The sequence below is a fragment of the Protopterus annectens genome, chromosome 4.part1 (assembly GCF_019279795.1).
Source record: "Protopterus annectens isolate FY-2018-M chromosome 4.part1, PAN1.0, whole genome shotgun sequence".
NCBI lineage: Eukaryota > Metazoa > Chordata > Ceratodontiformes > Protopteridae > Protopterus > Protopterus annectens.
Genome location: NC_056734.1, coordinates 516,064,416 through 516,084,976, shown reverse-complemented (window position 1 = coordinate 516,084,976; position 20,561 = coordinate 516,064,416). Strand labels below are relative to the sequence as shown.

At 36.4% G+C, this 20,561-nt stretch overlaps 1 protein-coding gene across 1 annotated transcript in view; it reads left to right on the top strand.

Annotated features, from left to right (window-relative positions):
- ANO7 (anoctamin 7) overlaps positions 1-20,561 on the top strand; it is a 1,683,969-nt gene that overhangs the window by 951,778 nt on the left and 711,630 nt on the right. The window contains exon 11 of the mRNA XM_044070329.1: positions 4,608-4,704. Within this exon, the coding sequence (XP_043926264.1) occupies positions 4,608-4,704 (97 nt within the window). The remainder of the gene's footprint in view (positions 1-4,607; positions 4,705-20,561) is intronic.

Sequence of the window (20,561 nt, the reverse complement as noted above, 5' to 3'; positions counted from 1 at the left end):
AAAATTTATGCCACAGCATTCTCATGCGTAATCCTTCATAGAGTGGTAGGGTCATATCAAGACTATACTTACTTCTCACATTGATATTCAAAGAAAGCTCCTGTTCCCAGCAGTTAGCTTCCTCCTCTAGTGCAATTTCCTGCAGTCTCCTTAGCTGCAGTGGATGCAAGTTTCCAAGCCTGTTTTAATTCCTCTTATCTCCACACTATCTATTTTTCTTGTAGTTACATAAATATCTCTTTTCTTGCCAATTGCTTCCCTCACCTTTGCATAAACCATTAGAAATTTCCCTTTCTTAATTTGTTTCTCCTCTTCTTCTTACTGCACTTTTAAGTACCCTCAGTTCAGTTTAAAATTTGATCTCATTTCCTTTTCTAAAACTGCTTTTCTAATTTTATATGCTTTTTCTAAAGTCATGTCCTCCCTTAAAGTCCCATACCATCATTGTTATGTTAACACCCTAATCATGTATCAAACATTAATGTAATGCGGAAGGATAAAATCCTGATTACAGCCCATGCAACTGGAGTTTAATTAACAGCTTGACAGTGTGGTAAGAAAGGATGGGTGTGCCAGCTGGAGGAAAGAATGATGCTGGGCAGGTCCTCTCATGGAGCCCTGATGGAAGCTAAGGGTCAGAGATGGATTGCCATGCTGTGTTAGATGGAAAGGCTGAGGAGGTGGCCATTGCATGCCCCTGGGCAATACCTCACTGCTGACCTAGCACAAATATAATAGAAGTGTCAGCACGGTGCTGGGATTTAGTCCAGGAGAAAACTCCTGACTGCTATAGGGCAACACTTTGCTTGCCCATTACTACTCTGCAGTGCATGCAGATGCAACTCCTAGAGCCTGTGCATGGAACTGGAGACTCCATGTATAGGTCTTCTCCTTCTTCTCCTGGTAGGGAGACCCTCTTGTGCAGGTCACACCAGGGATCCTGCTAGGGCATGGGAGCTGCAGATATAGGGGCTATGTAAGCATAGGCATGAATCAGCAGAGGTGGGAAGAAAAAGCAGAAAAAAGCATTAATGTGGGCACCCCCCCCACCACCACCAGACCATTCAGCATGATATCCCACCTTTCTGTCTATTAGGACCAAAATTAGTATTCTCAAACCTCCTAACAATTGGAGAGTGCCCTGCTGAACTGTTTTCCTTGCAGTTTGATCACATTTGCTGCCAAATGCTGTGATACTCCATTCCACTAGGGGCATATTGGTGACTCCTTCTTCCATTAGTCCTCCACCCTTTCTTCTCTTTGATCACACAGTGACTCTTCATGAGCAGGTTATCAGCCTTTATATTCACACAATGAAGGGGTCAGTAGTTCAAGCTGAAACTGTCATATCTTTTTGGGCATCTTTCCTGCAAAAATCTCAGCTGTTTCCTACAGCACCATATTATCTTCTTTGACTAATTATACTAGCTGTCCATACTACAGGCTATCGTGCCTTACCTATTTAATTTGCACACTGAAACCTCCACATTCCAGTCATGGCCATCCATCTTTCTCTTCTCCACCCCAGGGTATGCATAGACGCGCGTACAATACACACACACACACACACACACACACACACACACACACACACACACACACGCACACACACGTGTAACATTTGACATCATATCGTTATTATGCCACTGGCAGGCATGCTAATTCACATGTCATGCCCAAATTTGTTTGGGGCAGGATTTGCAACTTAATCTCAACAGAATCAGGGACAAATCCATAAACAATCAAGAACACTTTTAAAATATTAGCGGTATTAAGTTGAAATATAAACAAAACAGCGACTATGACTTAATATACATTTTCTTTTTTTTTTTTTCAAATATACATTTTCTGAAGTAAAAGAAGTATATTATTGTAATCAGTGTTATTGCTTTTCAAGTGCAATCTGCCACCTTTTCTCCAAAAGGCACCAGTTTTAGGAGGGATTAAGAGAGACAGAGATAACTTTTCAGTCAAAACAGGGGACAGTTGAAGGAATGCACCTGGTGAGTCACATGGGTTAATTTAGTGGTGTGCATTGTGGGGGGGGGGTTGCCTAATAGTTACTCATTACTGAGCTAGTAATGACTGGATACTTTAATGAATAAAACCAAATGCCATCAATCAGAAAAACATCATGCAATGGTAAGGGTTTGAAAAATCTGTAATAGTTTGAAGAATAAGAGGTGATATGTTCATACGTGTCTATGCATGTACTTGCTCACTTCCCACTTGCATATATTTTTGTCTCATACCTCTTTGCTGTCTCTGATTTGCAGAATGTTTCTCATTGTGCCCTGCCCAACATAGAATTTTGATTTTCTGGTAAATCTGTGCAGATCACCATCTGTGCACAATGACAAACATAGTCCAAAAAGCATATCGATGCAAAACCTATTCATTAGTAGGCCAAGTGAAGAAAAATCTGTTTTTCCTTTAAAGAGTAGCGGCTGTCCATCTGGCTCCATTGAATACAAGTGCAATGCTTCTTGTGTGCCCTTCTTTATGAAGTGCTCTTCAGGGACCAATGCCTGAATTACATAGCATAATACAATTAACATACATGGAGCTGAAATGGATGGGCAAGCTTAACAATAACTAAATAGATTTGCTAGTACAGTACACATTGTTAGCAAACATCTTTGGCAAATAACACTGATTCACACCAATTCATCAACCTATTGTGTGCATAAATAAGCAATTATTAACCACTCTGTGAGCTTTCTAGTTTAAGTTGTTAGGTAAGTGTGTAAGTAAGTGTTCCACATTTTGGTACTGGAAGGTTGAGAGCTATGTCATAAATCAACTTTGCAAACTAAAATAATTCCTGGTTGTCTGGTCTAGAAAGACAAACTAGATTGGGAATGTAAACTATGAAAAAAAAAAAGACATCTCTGAATCAATAGAGGTGGTGACAGTTTGCATGCCGAAGTTAGATATGGCCATCAATATTCATTACATTACTTTCAGCACAGAAATGAATATTCATGCAGCTGCTCCATTGCCGGGCTGGAAGCGTGGTTGGGGCAGGATTTGCTACTGCGCATCCTGGTACTACTCTAATATTATCCTATTATTTTACATTTTTCACTGCTTGAATTATAGGCATATGTTTAAATGGTGCAAGAGATTTCTTGCATTAAAAAGTGAGACCAGTACCAGAATAATCCTACTAGACAAGATACCACACAGCCCAACACACACACACACACACACACACACACACACACACACCAGGTTTCTTTGTTTTCCTCTTATTTCTTTGCTCTTTGCTAATACCTGCTGGAAGAAAACATTTGAAAGTTGATATGCTTATTAGTTCAGTATTAGTGTAAACTCAAGTTCACTTATAATAGCTGTGCTTGGGAAACTAAACATATAGTAGATGTTGTACAAATAAATCATAGCATACTGAGAATTATATTTGTTCAACCTGATGAAACTTATATTTGGACACTGCTGCTGAGGTTCTGTCAGAAGTGGCTGGCAACAAATACTTAAGACAATATTGCATGTGCAATTAGTGGTGGTGCTGCGGTAGCGTTGTCGCTTCACAGTAAGACGCTGTCCTGTTCGATTCTCAGCTAAAGCGTCTTCTGTGTGTAGACATGCATGAATGGGCGTACCTTCGTTGAAGGTTGTACCTCAGATTTGGCAACTCGGCACGTAAAAATCTACTGCCAACCATTAGCAGACCGGAGTTCCGCTGTGGCGACCCCTAACCGGGAAAAGCCGAAAGACACAACAACAACAATTAGAATGCCTATGGAGCCAGTTACTGTAATATTGGGCATCAGTTTCCATTTCTTGCAGCATTATGGTGCTAGTTGTAGATTCAGGATTGCTGTTAAAAATAAAATTACTTGTTCATTATCTTTACAATTGTAATATGCAGTCAGATAACATTCGTCATGTTTTACTGCCAAATAATTCAGCACACGTTTGCAAACAGCTAAGATACTGTAACTGACCTGATAATATTCAATGTTGTTTCTAATGTTGCATCACTTGCTGAGTTGAATTTTAATGTATCTGCTGCTTTTTACTGAAAGAAAGAATATGTTTTACGGTTTTGTTGACATGGTTTCCTAGCCCAGCACTGAAACCAATTATGTACATGAACAAGAAAGTGACTGTGCTTCTTTCCATTGTTGATAAAATTGAACATCTTACCAGTTTTATAATGGCAGTTTTGAAGCAGCAACCTTTAATTGGGTGTTTTCATTACAAAATACAGTTTATGATAATGCTATTTTTCTATAAATATGTTATTAGATATATGACAAATGTGTGCATTAACTTACATTTCTGTAGACTGAGACCTGTCATTAGACAGTTTCACATATTTTCCTACATTAATCTTCCTGTACTTCATGGCTAGGATTTAAAACACTGATTAAATCAAGTAGCTGAAGAAGGCCAGTATGCAGACTGCACTAGCCACACCATGGGTTCATATGTATTTAGTTATACAGCTTATGGAGACACTCTGGTAACTCTTAACACTGCAGCTATACAAAAAGAACTATGGAATATTGAAGATGAACACTTTTTTTTTTTTTTCTCCTTCCATACCCCCCACTTTTATTTCCCTGTTTGGATTTTTGCAGCATGGAAATCTGTGAAAGTGAAGACAATTACAAAATGTGTCCCATTTGTAGCATTTGTCCATTTTGGAACCTCTCCAGCATCTGCACTACTTTTAAGGTATGGTAAAATTATTTGTGCATGAAATAGTTAGCAATGAACAGCAACTGAAAGACTTATATCAAGAAGCCATGTATGCAAAGTAGTCCAGTGATCAGGACATTGTAAGAAGTTTATCATTATATCATTGCTGTAGCACCATAAAGCTATGTGGGGTGTATCTTGCCAAGGATCTCAAACATCCAGTTGGCTTACTTAAGCTTTGGACACCTCCCTTACACCATACATGTCTGTTCATGCAAGTGAGCATGCTGATATAAGAGGGATGTGTAGGCTCCAAAATTCAGAACTTTCTTCCCATTGGTACGCTTAGTCAGACATTTCATTTTCTTAGTGACTTCATTATTGACAGTCAGTTTTCAACTAAAGTTCTTTGAGAAGATAAGTACCCCATTGGGGATCTTCCTCCCTTTTTTCTGTGATAAAGTTATATTAACTTGTAGCATATGTCTGTTAGGAAAATGAAATGTGTGTGTGTGTGTGTGTGTGTGTGTGTGTGTGTGTGTGTGTGTGTGTGTGTGTGTGTGTGTGTGTGTGTGTATACCTGTGCTTTCTGTTTAGGGGAGAGTCAGAATGTCAGGTCCTGTGATAACTGGTTATCCTGTACAACTAAAACCATTAGAAGTTGCCTCATTTCCTTGAAACTTTTTCTTTAGAACCAACATCTGAAGGTTTATGTATGTGCATGACTTTGGCTTCTGACTCTTTTGCCATGGATCTCTCCACACAGATAAAGAAAAAGAGAAACTTTTCAAAAGAGATTTCTAAAAAATCTTTACAGAGGTCTAGGATGGATGTTTCTGCTGATGTAGTTCCAGAGCCTTCAGACTGTCAACCTTATTTACCAGATCCCTCTGGTGAGGCTCCTTGGGAGCCCATTAAGGCTCAAGATCTGCATATATCCCATTCGACCGGATCTCAGGCATCCTTAACCAAGATAGGAAAACTGTTGTGGGAAGTACTAAATCAGAACAACTGGCAAAATGAATTTCTGTATTTCAGACCAGAAACTTGTTTGTATTCTGTGAAGCATGAGTACAGCAACTATATGCTGCCATTTTGAATAAATCTTATTGTACTGCTTTGTAATGAAGCAGAGAAATATTATGGAACACTACTTGTCTAAGAGAGGCTGTTAGATAGTTTGTTCTTGTTTTTGTATATGTTCTATAATGAATACAGCTTTGTTTGAAGAAAATGTAATTGCATGGATGAAGTGATGGGAAAGCAGGACAGTGTATGAGAAAATGCAGAGATGTATCAGTATTGACAGGTTCTGAATAATAATAGTATTACTATTTTGATGTCAACTGAGGATGTGAATTATAATTAGAAGGAATTTTCCAGAATATTATCACACGAGGTTAGTTTGTACTTTTTCATATACTTAAAGTATATAGTTCTACCATGTTATAGAGATTGTGTGAAATTATGTTAGACTATGCTTTATGCTGCCAGTTTATTCTGAATGATACATCTTGCCTTAAAATGCATTCATGTCTTAGTGGATTTACCAATGATGGAAAGTAATAAGGAACCTCATAACCTTGGCATTTTCAACACGTTTTTCTAAAATAAGCTATCAGGTTATCTGATCTGCTTATAAAATTTATGACGCAGCTGAGAGGGGGAAAAGCAGAGGCAGGACTGACAGACAGAAAAAAAGAGGAGATTGCATCTCTTCAAATACCCATAGAATGGGCCTGGAGTATCTTCAAGGGAATCTTTTTGTAGATAATAGCATCTACAGGCAGGATATCAGCTCATGAAAGAATGCAGCATTTAAAAATGGAACTGCAGTATAGATACCAACTTCAGGATGTTAATGCTATGTGCATGGACTATGAGTCAATCTAACTTTTCACAGGGAGTTTCCTTGGTGATAAGAAACTAATACATTAATGCTTTTCAGTTTTAATGAGCATTAATGACATGCTGTATGGTCTAGTACAGTAAATTGTAAAATAATCTCTGCTGTATAATAAGAATAGAGAGAGTGAGAAGAAATGCACAAGGTAATATTTAATTGTCATGCAGATAGGAACTAAGGCAAAGTAGACTGATGACTATAATTTCTCGGGATTTTCAGAAGCTACCATGTACTATGACAAAAACAGCTTCAAAGCCTGAATTTTTGCAGTATAGTTGAGCCATGAACTGGTTAAAAGTCTCTAAGAAATATCACATGTAAGTTCATCTCATGATCCTTTTTGTGCTGAGTTGCCAAAGAACAAAAATATGTAATAGTTTTAATATGGAAGACAATATTCTACCTGGTAGTGATTTTCAGTATTTCAAAATCAAAGACTGATCTGTAAGACTCTGTTACTTGCCATAAGATATATGCCTGACAATTTAAAAAGAAAATAATCCATTCTGCATTTTATCCTGCAAGAGATAAGAACAAAATATATTGCATTTGCTAGATGGTTCTAAAGCAAAAGGAGAGAGAGACTGCACTTCACTTATTTTCAGCTCATGTGCCATAAATTCTAAAGCTCTAGACAGACAGTTGTAAAATGCATATGCAAAATCACTATATTCCATGCTATGTGAAAGCCAGACCTCAGAACTTCAGGCTGCCTTCTCTCAGCCTTTTCTCAGCAAGGGAGAAGTTTTGCACATAAAGGGACTTTGATTTTAATAATTTCATTCTTTTCACAGATTCTGTGTGCAATGCCATTTTAAAAGCAGCCATATTTGGACAGGTTAATTCTAAATGTTGTTGTGGTACAAAGTAAATATTAAAGCTAACAAAAATATTTCCTTGTAGGTTCCCAGCCATTCATATGTAATGATTTCCAGATGTGGGCAGTATGACAGATGTAGTTATACATTTTCATCAAATTTTCATGAAATTATAAAAAGTAATCCCATGGGTCATTAAATGTGACATTACAGGTTGCTAAATGTAATTTCTCACACTTCTACAAGGCTGCAATGTGGACCTTTATTTATTGCTGATATACTGTTATTTTAATGACAAGGTTTCATTTACAGAGTGTAAAATATATTTTACTGTAATAAACACAGAAAAAAATGCATATCACATGAAAGCTAATGTGTTCTGATATTTTTGAAAGAAACTTGTACAGGTCATTTACTGTAAAACGCATGTGCAGATTTGTACACAAGTAATTATAAACGCACTTAAGTATGTATATATAAGCACACACAAACAAACATACACAGACTGTTGCAGGATATTTTTGTATGCATGAATACTCTCCCATCCCCATATATTGAGAGAAAAGATGAACTTTATTCAAATACTGTTTGGTTTATTTCATAAGGCATTTTTAATGCTGAAGTTTTCATAAAGACAATGCAAGTCGTTTCTAAAGTTTAATGTTTTTAGTTAGATTTAAAGACAGACAAATAGTGCATTTACAGTGTATAAAATGTAGAGTTTCTAAGTACTAAATAATACATGAAAATGTTTTGTCTGTTCTGGAAAATGGGATAAGGAAAAAGAGGTGTTTTGTGTGTCTAAATGGGCTGTTTGATGTTACAAATCACACTTGGTTTTGATTTGCTGTATTTTCAAAGAGGAAAAGCCTGAAAGTATTCAGATTTTTGGTAAAGTGTGATTTTTACAGATGCATTTGTTGATGGGAAAATAATCCACAAGTGGGTTACATGCTTTACAGTGATCTTTTACTGGAATATTATAGTTACATAGAGGGTACACCATGAGCTTTAAAACATCAGAGTATTAAATTATGTCACATATATGGTCACAAACCAAATGTTCAAAATAACGGTATTGCCAAAGGGGAAGAAAATACGCAAGTGCAAATTTATAAGTGCATACAATATTCTTTGGCTAAAGCTGTTTTTAACTGATTTCCTTTTTTTCTCTTTTTGTCACATGATAAACATCTCAGGTAAACTGGAATCAACAGTAGATTAATTAGTCAGCATTACAAGAAGAACAAGTTTGTTCATACATGTGAATGGTAGTAAACACAAGAAGGAAAATAATAAAAGAATACATTGAAATCACGAGACAAAAAGTAGTGGAACTAATTGCAGATTTAATTGTGGCGCATCAGATAGCATAAAGGACATTTTTGTGTCTTTGCATCAGGGAGAATAGTTGCTTAGAAAGTATAAGACACTTTTGCTGGTTGTAGTTTTATTTTATAGTAATACTAATAATGGGGCGCTAATTAATTTAATTTAATAAAACAGATTTAATTGCTTTCTTCTTTTCAAGAAAAGAATATCAACAATAAGTCTATCAGTTGGCATGCAGGGTCAAGACTGTGAGTTGTAGCTCCTCTAGTATATGGTTTAATTTCCTCAGTTGCCATTTGCCTACTGTGTGAACCTGAGCATCTCACTTAACCAGACATTGATTTCTAGTTGTTTTTGAAAATAAATTGTGCATCCAGTGAACTTGTCTAGTCAACAAATGGGTGTTATTAGAGCACATTAACCAGACAGTGCTTTCTAGTTGTTTCTGAAAATAAATTGTGCATCCAGTGAACTTGCCTAGTCAACAAATGGGTGTTATTAGGGCAAAATAAGATTTTTTTTAATTCTGTTAATAAAATGTATTATTAAGGAGGAATTGTTTGGTTTATATTTACCAGTTTTAATGATTCGCTCAGCATTGCAAATGATTTCCAGGATGTGCACTGTACACGTGTATGTCTTTTACAATATGTGCTCAATGTGTATGTGATTTTTACAACATACATAAGATTTGTATATGGTTTTCATGATATGCACAGTAGGGACATGTGTCCAACCAGCATCATAGCTGACAATAGTCAGACATCAGTTGAAAGGGTAAAGTGACACATGTTCATGTTAACATGTTAGTTAAAATGAGATTACTATTGTATGAGGTCAGTCTGTACTTTTTATGTATTTAAAGTCTATAGTTCTGTCATGTTAAAGAATTTATGTGAGATTATATAAGACTGGGTCTACTTTGGAAGACTGAAATACCACAACACTGACTTTCACAATCCCAAGACGAGAAGGCCAACAACATCAGAAACAATATGTCCCAGAACACTGACTGTGAACTCCAGGTAATCAACCACTTGTCCAAAAAATTATAAAATTAAACCTGAAGCAAATTAAACCCACCGATGTGGGGGGGGGCTTTCCCCCACACCCCCCTAACTAAATATACCTACAAATTCGCACTACTCTGGGGGTAAGGGGCAAAGTTCAACATAGTGGTCAAGTGGTAACGTGCCTAGAGTTCACAGTTTCTGTTCCGGGACATCAGTTTTCTGATGTTGTCGGCCTTCTTGTCTCAGGATTGTGAAGGTCAGTGTTGTGGTATTTCAGCCTTCCAAAGTAGACCCATAAGACTACAGTTTATGCTGCCAATCTGTTCTAAACAATAAAGGCCTTGCCTTTAACTGCTTTTCATGACTAAAATGCTTGAATACTTTTAATGAAAATCAGGGTGTTATAGACCGTATTTCAATGGGTAAAATATCATGAAATATTAAAATAAAAGAATGCTAACAGGATACAAAAGAAATGATTTTAATATAAGTCAGTACAAAAAGAGGGGAAAATGTAAGTTGCAGATTGGCTTGTCTAAGTATAATGAAGTTTTTTGTGTTTTTGCACGTAAGCTGAATGTTTTTTGATTGTATTGGTCAGACTTCTGATGGCAAGTTGACTATACAGTCAGGTTGAACTATTGCTGTTTCAAGACTTGTTGTTGATCTTCTATTTGTGGCTATACTAGTCAGTGATGGAGAATGTAACAGCTCATCTGGGTATTAGTGAACAGTTAAAATTTTAGCTAGGGGTCAGAGTGTTAGTATTAACAGTTGCAATGCAGTATGTAATAATAATAAACAGAAATGCATAAAAAAATTGTAAATGTGTCAGTGTATCAGATGGACTGATTGAAATGTTGGTACTTCACAGAATGTATTAGTAAATAGCTAAAAGCATCAGACTATTAGAGGATAAAATGTAAAGTGATGCAGAGGGGGTTTAAAGCATGCATAATCGGTAAAGTCTCTCTCTCTCTCTCTATATATATATATATATATATATATGTATATGTGTATATATATATATATATATATATATATATATATATATATATATATGGGAGCCCCTCATTTGTTCAAACTTTCAAATGTTCGAAACTCGTATGGCCGACACCATATGAGCGAACATTTGAAAGGCCGACAAATGATAGCGGAGATCCCGCTACAGTGCGGAACTGGGAGATTCCCCTTTCCTGCACTGTAGTGCAATCTCAGAGTGAGAATATTTAAGTAGTAGGAGGTGTAGGGGGTGCAGGGGGGTTTGCCTCCCTGCATAACACAGTTTTACTGTGTTTACAGGTAGGTAAATGGTGCTATTTCAGGATATCGGTCTTTCAGAATGTCGATCGTATGGTGTTGGTCATATGAAAGTCGACATTCTGAACGGTCGAGATTCTGAAGTAGACCCATATATATATATATATATATATATATATATATATATATATATATATATATAATATGATATGGGTTTCTTAACCTTACATTGACATTTTTTTCATCAAAAAGTGAACCTGTTCAAAAATTACCAGCATTTTTTGTGAGAATACAGAGAAGCAGAGGTCAGGGAATTTGCCCTTCCCCACTGTAGTGTGATCTCTGAGTTGGTATATATAATTAGTCGGGGATGTGGGGAGGGTGCAGGGCATTTTACCCCCTGCAACAAAAAGATGCATTTTTTGACATTGGATAGTAGAAAAAAACATAGCATATTGCAGATGATGAGAGTTTTTCTTTGATAAACATTTGAAACACATATAGGACTCAGAAACAACTTTGTCTTTCAGTTTTAACTAGTTTAATTCATTAACAGCTCATAAATATATTGAATACACTTACATGTTTTTCATTAGTAATGAGAAACATCTCTCAGTATCTTCAATGTATTTATCTGATTAATTAGAGCGTAACTGCTGCTGGCTGTCTGAATTGAATGTTGTAGTGTGTGTGTGTGTGTGTGTGTGTGTGTGTGTGTGTGTGTGTGTGTGTGTGTGTGTGTGAGAGAGAGAGAGAGAGAGAGAGAGAGAGAGAGCAAGAGAAAGAATATGGGGTTGTCTAAAGTCTCCAAGATAAAAAAATAACAGCTAGGCATACTGCTCAACTTTTAGCAGTACAGTCTGTATAGTGCATGGTGATTTTCATCTTTTCTAAACAGATACTGTCACAGGAGCCTGAAATTATTAGAGAAGCCTTTGAGGAACATAGCAGACTTGTAAGGCCTCTCTGATTACTTCTGGCTGCCATAAAAGCCATTCTCCAAGACTAAAAATCAACATCAAACCTCTGAGCTGCACCTGATTTTTCTTCATATTTTCACCTAGGCAGTTCCGCATAAAGTTTTTGAGTTTCTGGTAAGTCCCTTAGGATTATAGTTAGCGAGTAATTTGTTTAAATAACAAGTGTAGCAGGAATTTTGATGTCACCAAAAAGATGCACAAGCCAAACTAAAAGTCATGTCTGTATATTCTTACCTTCCAGGTCGTAATAGGAATATCTCCACCTACAGTGTGTGCTCGAGTTTGGAGGGCAGACTGTTAATTTCTATACCACACCACAATTTTTATGATTATGCATATAATATGTAATTACAATGGAGTTTAATGCTTGCATCTACATTTGGATATTGCTACTCTATGTGTATTATATTTCCTCCACGATACAATAATTAATGGAATGTAGTGTAAAAACATCCTTTACAACATGGCATTCAAAAATGCTTAGTTGAAAATAATGTTTACTTGGATTAAAGTCACAGACCCAAATAATGGACCAGATTTTAAATATTTCTCTTATATGTTTAGAAAGTTGCTAGAGTAACATGTTTTGTATTAGCAAACATTTTCATATGGATAAAAAGCTTCTTTTTTGGTCTTTACTTCTGTGACCTCCAAACAAAGAGTCATGTCCTGTGGCTAACAAAGTTTGTAGATTATTTCAAACTGGGAGATGTTGAGTCACCTTCTGAGACCCAAACCCACCAGCATGAACTCTTCCTGCTAAAATGTAGATGTACAAAATGGGCTGAACCTAAATGCTACGAAGTGCAGTATTGTCACTTTTGGCAGACACCTCCTCCCATCATCATAATATATAGCCAGCACTCCACTACAAAATGCAAATGTCGTCCAGGACCTCAGGGCCGGATCCAGCACTAGGTGACCTAAGCATCTGCTTAGAGCACAGTGTTGGCAAGGGGGCCCAGCAATTACATTAATTTAAAATTTTAAATGGTTTTCCTGCATTAATACTACAGTACCTGCTGCTTTAAGGCATTTTTTCTCACCAAGCAAATATATGGTATTACCTACTTAATATTGATGATTTTTACTGCTATGCACACGCAAGAGATTTCTGCTTATTTTTGATGATCCAGCCAATGAGACACACACACAAGATTTTGATTGCAGACAATCAGCGGGCAGCATAGTTAATTAGGTTACTTGCTCAGGCTCAAACCATGTACCTTGACTAGAGGTGGCAAGAGCCTTAATCCTCTACACCAGCTGCCAAACCCTTTAACAAATCACTGAGAATGAGTTAGTTGAAATGTTTTGCAACAGGTACTTTTATAATTATTGGTTAATACATTTTGTTTCACTGTTTACCGGAAAAATGTTAAAAATTTTAAAATGCATTCTAACATTTGTTTTAAAAATGTTGCTGTATTAAAAAAGAAATAAATTTAAACTGATCAGGAAGATGAATCAAAGAACACATGCATTTATATGTGGTCATAAATGTGTGCTGGGGGCCTATAGTTTGAAAACAGTCTGGGGAAAATGGTACATGTAATCTGCCACTAGCCAGGTGCATTTTCATTGTGAGTGTTACTGCATTTTCAGTGAATGTGTGTTTCAAGGGAAGATAAGTTTACTGTTGCTCATGCCAAGTCTGTTTTCAATGTGCAATTATTTTGTTTAGTTTAACAAATGGCCATCAGTGATTGTGCTATAAAACTTTTAATCATTGTTAATAGTGCAACAGATTGCACACTTGCCTTTGGTGCAAAAGGATGTGGATTCTATTCCTACACCAAGTAGGTGGATTGCTGACACTGCAGTACAATATAAGGGGTGCACTGTGTGTTGTCCTTTGGGTGAAATGTTAAACTGAGGCTCCATGTGTCTGATTTGTTAATAGCTCAAGTGGGTGTAAAATTCCACACTACACCAACTGAAAAGTGTATGGCCCTTTACTATACAACTATACAGAAATTTACATATTTATAAAAATTACATTAAATTTACATTCCTCCATCACTTGTGATTTTTGTATTTCAAATTTGTATAGACCCCCCCAGTCCTTTTGAGATAACCAAAATTTGATTTTCCATATTATGTTTGGTAATATCCAGTTTCCATTAAACATAATCTCATTCAGTCTTTCATTCCATATTATCCATACAATACAAAAAATTTTTTGTCCATATTTCTGGCATATTCCTTAATACATTCCCATAAAATCCATATTTAGTCATATCCATATTTATCTGTTTATAATCTTGTAATTCTTTCACAGTATTCTTTTCTATTATTTTCCCATAAATGTTTAACTTTTTTACATCTTAAAAAGAACACGATCTGCCATTTCTAATTCACCACAAAAATTACATGTCCTTTCATTTATTTTTTATAAGGCATATTTCCTTTTAGTGGCAATCTACTGATTTTTAGACTCGGTAAAAAATCTTGACATACAACATTCTTAATACACCATTTATTTCTTTGTTTTATGACTTCTGTTTTCTCTTCTGTTAGATGTTCTCATGGGTTCACACAGTAATTTGGCATCATTATATTTTAATACCATATTTTCCTATTTTCTCCTATCCCTGCTATACTTAATTTCCATATTTTTATTTGTCTTGATACATCTTTATCTCTTCATTTCTCCATTCTATCACCCTTTTATTTGATTTTATTAATTTCATTCTCTTTCATAGCTTTTTCTTAAATATTCTTACTACCAACTTGTTTTTTTTTCCAGTTATCCATTTTAACACCCTATATAAATTCAGCAAATCCCTATAAACTATCGGGTTCAATAAATCCAACCCCCCCATCCTTATTCATATAGAACACTCTTTTTTTAACTAGGTTTAATCTAGATCCCCATATAACTTTAAAGATTATTTCAAAAAATTGTTTCTCCAAGTCTCTTGGTATCATATATACACTAGCTATGTTGTTTTTCTTTCAGCTTTTCCTGGTTAGGGGTCGCCACAGCCGATCCGCTAATGATTGGCAGTAGATTTTTACGGTGCCGAGGTGCCAGCTCGATGCCCAACCTTCAACGAAGGCATGCCCATTCACGCATGTCTTTTGAATGCTACTCTACCGCGGGGAGGACATGCAGATGCCACACAGAAGGTGCTCCAGCCGAGAATCGAATGGGAGAACCTCTTGCTGTGAGGCGACAATGCTGCCGCTGCACCACCGCGGCTATATATACACTAGCTATGTATGATAGCTAATTATATATATATATATATATATATATATATATATATATAAAATAGAAAAATAAATATGATTGACTAATACTGCTAAAATCATATGTTTATTATATAACAATAAGCACTTTCATGCACTAGTTGCTTCTTCGGATCTAAATAGAAAGTAATGAAAGCCACGCATTTAAACAACAAAATAGCCAATAGTTTTGCTCAACCAATAAAATCAATGGAATTCTCTTCTTGCTTTCAAAGCAGGCTTTAAAGGTACAGGGTCATTTAAACCTTGTATCTTATGCGCTTGCAAATTAACTGTCCACTTCATCTCCGCAAGCTCTGTAGCATTCATTACGTCCCCTCCTCTTATGTTATTGGGAATCAACTGTAGAACCATAAAATTTAAAGTGTGGCCTGGATATGTTGTAATATGCTTAGCAAGGTCATTCTGCAAATTTATATTTTGAATATCACTAAAGTGTTTAAATATACGTTGCTTAAACAGACAGTTGGTTTTCCCGGCATAAAAATGGCTAAACAAATTACAAAATGCAATATATACCAAATGAAAACTTTTACATTCTGCATATAGTTTCTGTTTAAATTTTCTACCTGTAATAGGATGAACAAAATAGTTATGTTTAGCAATGAAATTACAAGCTTTACAGGATCTACATGGAAAAGTACCTATCCTGCTCGATCTGACAACTGTTTTTTGCCCTAGGACCATAACATAATTGTCTCGAGTGATAGACCATTTCTAAAGCAAAAACTAGGTCTACACCCACTATTTTTTTGATTTTATTATCTGATGTCAAAACTCGCCAGTTCCTTTTAATGATGTTACAAACAATACTGACCTTGCTGGAATATGTCAAAGTTAACCTGGTTTTATTCTTCTCATTTGTACTTCGAGCCTGCAAACTATGTTGCTTGGGTCTTCTCAAAAAGTAGGGTTGACCTCTATTAGATCTCATCATTGTCACTCGATCAAAGGGGTCATTTACTTCCTCATGTCTGTATCCTCTATTAACAAAATCACTCCTCATTTGCTTTATACCCTGAACAAAGTCTTCATTTCTTGTATTTAGCCTGGATGCTCTTAGAAGCTGGCTATTCAGAACATTTCTGTAGACACTCTCACCTAGGCTCAATTTAGAGTGTCCAATCTACCTACAGCATATCTTGGGAATATGGGAGGAAACCAGAGCACCTAGACGGCACCCATGCAAATACAGAGAGGACATGCAGACTCCGCACAGAAGGCACCCCAGTTGAGAATCAAACTGGAGAACCTTGTGCTGTGAGGTGACAACACTAACCAATGCACCACTGCTCCACCCATTTTTCCCATCCATATTGTATTAATTAAATGTACTTTCTTCGTATAAGACAACCTATGTCTGTTCCACATAACACTAAGTCCTTTTAATTCTATCAAAATTTTCTCCCATTGTTTATTTATTATAGACTATTCACCAAAATCAGTTTCTAATATTGATTTATTTTTTCTTCCAAATTATACTCCTCCCAACTGTTCCTCATTTCCAACACCCTTTGATTTTCCTTATTCATTATAAATTGAAATTTTTATGCACATATATAATTACCTATTTCATTTCCTCTCTATTCTTAGCCATTAATATTATACCATTAGCATAAGATACAATAATTGGATATGAAGTACCCATTTCTTGTAAATATTTGCTTTTTTCCATTTCTTCATTTATCTGTTTTACTACCCAACTCATGACCATTACAAACAAAATGCTACTCGATGGACATCCTTGTTTTAAACATCTATTCATTTCAATTTCTTCACTTACCCAACCATTTACTAGGATCCTAAGTTTAGTATTTTTATATACTGATTCACATACTTTTTTATTTCTATAGTACAATTATATTTTTCCATTTTTTGCTATAAAGTTTCATACTTTATTGAATCAAATGCTTTATTTTGATCAGTCACCGTTAATTTTGCTTATTTGGTTCTTTTTTTAAATCATTCACCGTTTCCCTAATTATCATTAATAATTCTTGGCTTCATTTTCCTTTTTCCCATAAATGGCTTCTTTATTTTATTTTATTTATTTTATTTTATTTAAAATGTCTTTACCCGGAAAGTCCGACTGGACACGGCCCTTTTCAGTGGAGGCTCAGGGGGAAAAGCTCCAGAAATAAAGTGTATAGAAAACAATGGTTAAATAGGATAATTAGAGTAACAGTAGTTATAATAACAACAGTTATTGGGTGAATACCAAGCACAGTACAGAAGTAAACAGGGGTTTACACTATCCTTCAGCATAAAAACAATGGCTATCTCTTCTCTGCTACTTTCCTAGACCTATCTAAAACATTTGACATGGTCCCACACAAACAACTCATCTCTGTCGTCAATAACCTATCCTTCTCTCAATCAGTCACCAACTGGTTTCAGAGTTACCTGTCTGACCACCAACAATCCGTTGTATGGCAGAATGACATATCTCCCCAACTACCTGTCTCTATAAGGGTTCCCCAAGGATCCATCCTTGGACCCCTACTCTTCTCGATTTTCACCAATAATCTAGCCTTTGCCACCAAACATGGCACACTCATACAATACGCAGATGACTCAACCATCATCTGCTCAGCCCAGTCCCTACCCAAACTGCACAAAGTCACACATGAAGCCTTTTCCTCTGTTGAAACTTGGTTATCCGATGCCCAATTAATACTCAACCCAAACAAAACTAAACTACTCATCTTCCAATTCACCAAACATACTCAAAACAACTCTCACTTTAACATCACAGCAAGAGACAACACCACTATACACCAGAACACACCAAATTGCTAGGAATGGAAATAGACAATAAATTAAAATTTGACATTCACATATCCATGACCATAAAAAAAATCCACAAAAAATTAGGAGCGTTATACAGAAATAAGCAACTTCTCACCAAAGCAGCAAAGATTTCAGTAGCAAATTCCCACCTTATCTCCACCCTACTTTATGCCTCTCCAATATATACTAACCTAAGGCAATGCGATCTAAATAAGCTAGAGACCTGCTACAACGAAATCGCCAAATTCACCATGGAGGCATCCTACTGTAGTCACCACTGTCTCTCACTTGCTGAACTGGGCTGGCTTGAACTCCCTCACCTCCTTCACTGGTATCAACTCACACTCACCCATAAACTAGTAAAGCATCCACTAAATGTCTCATCCCTCCAGAATCTACTCCAACCCTATCGCACCACCAGACCACTAAGATCCAGCAACAAAAATCACTTGCAGATCAATAAAGCTAATAACTCTGCTGGTGAAGCACTATTCTTTTGCACCATAGCCAAATTATGGAACTCCCTCCCACCCACAATTATCTCCATACCATCATGCACCCACTTCAAAACTTTACTTAAAAGCGCACCTAAATCATGCTGGTTATGCCCTTGCAACTCCCACTCTAATATCATCCACCCACTACCTTTCTTTCCACCCCACTAACTACCTTGAATATAGCAAGCTCGGATGCTCATAAGCCTACTACATATTATATAGCAGGAACTTCTTATTGTAACAATTGTTAATGTCTGTTATGTACTTCGCAGATAAAGATTCTAATTGTCTACTGATGTACTATGTTCTTCATCTGTAACTACGTTTGTAATTGTTAATTGCTATGTTAATCAAATAGTTAATTGCTATGTAAATCCAATGTAACTACTGTCTGTATATTTTAACTGTGGAGCTTTTCTCCCCAGGGCCTTCGCTGAAAATGGACCTCTGTCCAGTCGGACACTCCCGGTCAACAAATGTAAATAAATAAATAAAATAAAATAAATTAATTAACCTGGCCAATGGAGGATAAATAACTTGTAGGTTTTAAATTAAATCCACATCTCTTAATCATTTCAAACATAAAGAATAAAATAGTGTGCACACTAACAGTTTTGAACAGTGTTTATGGTAGTTGGGGGAAGGGACCCAATTTAATGGGACAGTCAAATGGCTGTGAGGCAGGGGAGTCTGGTCCATTTATCTGTCTAGTGCCACATTAGACCATAATCTAGCTCTGAGGGACCTGGAAACTTGGGTCGATAATTCTCTCTGTTTTGTACATTATGTGACAATAGTTGCCAAAATACTTTTCTTTAGCACAACAAATTACAAACAAATATCTTTATGGTCCAAAGAGGTAATCACTCCCTTATACTGAGCATTGATCCCTTATAAAAATGATCAAAGGTCTAAATTCCCAGAGCTATCAAGAGAAACTAGAAACAGTACCCCTTTATTCAGGGAATTATAGGCTTTTGAGTCAAACTCTCTGTCTCCCTTACTGTGCCATAACAAACCCAGTTGTCTTGGAACTCCTGTATCTCCACAAGTCCAATAGCTCCACCAGTGCTAGAATTTCTGTCTCTCTCTCCCTCTGGATCTATGCCTGAGCTAATGAAAGAGAAGAAACTGGAACTGTCACATCTCAAAACGGAGCAGCCAATCAGACCCAGGTAAATAGGATGTAGAGATGTGGATTGGACAACTTCTTTTTTGACATTTATGACCCCCCTCCCCCATATTCCTGGACCCAAAGCAGCTGCCTAGAGCACCTTAGGCTGACTCCAGCCCTTTTCAGTGTGTTTATAAATTAATTATATATAAGCTGGCTAAATGATGTAACAGTGTGTGTGTGTGTGTGTGTGTGTGTGTGTGTGTGTGTGTGTGTGTGGCAGGAGGGTGCGCGTGTGTGTGTGTGTGTGTGTGTGTGTGTGTGTGTGTGTGTGTGTGTGTGTGTGTGTGTGTGTGTGTGTGTGTGTGTGTGTGTGTGTGTGTGTGTGTGTGTGTGTGTGTGTGTGAGGGGGTAGTAAAATGTGCCCCTGGAAATATAGCTATGATACTGACTTACAAAAGGCTTTCTGCTACCTTAATTGTTAAGTGCTTTACTATTTAAAAGCAAACAAGTCTTTCTTATGAAACCTACTTTCTTTCTGGAATACTCCACACATGCAGTCATACATTATATAAGTGAATGTTGCAAGTATCAAGCACAATTTTTTTTTTAATACGTCCTGTTATCTATGTTTTAATCATGTAAATGTATAAGAAGGAGTTTCAGGAGTTTTAAACAGAGCCATGCAACTATCCTATGGATAGTTGTGTAATCACTGTATGTCATATAGCACATGGAGTCATAGTTTTGTGGCATCTATAGAAAGTTGCAGGACATGAATACTCATGTAGACAGATAGCTTAATGAGGTTGTATATTGCAGGCTATTTACTGAAAAAAGGAAATTTTTTTGCCTGGAGGAAATACTCCACTAAGTCCTGAGGAGAAGGAAGCAATACAAAATGTGTTTTTACTTACAAAATGTGTAG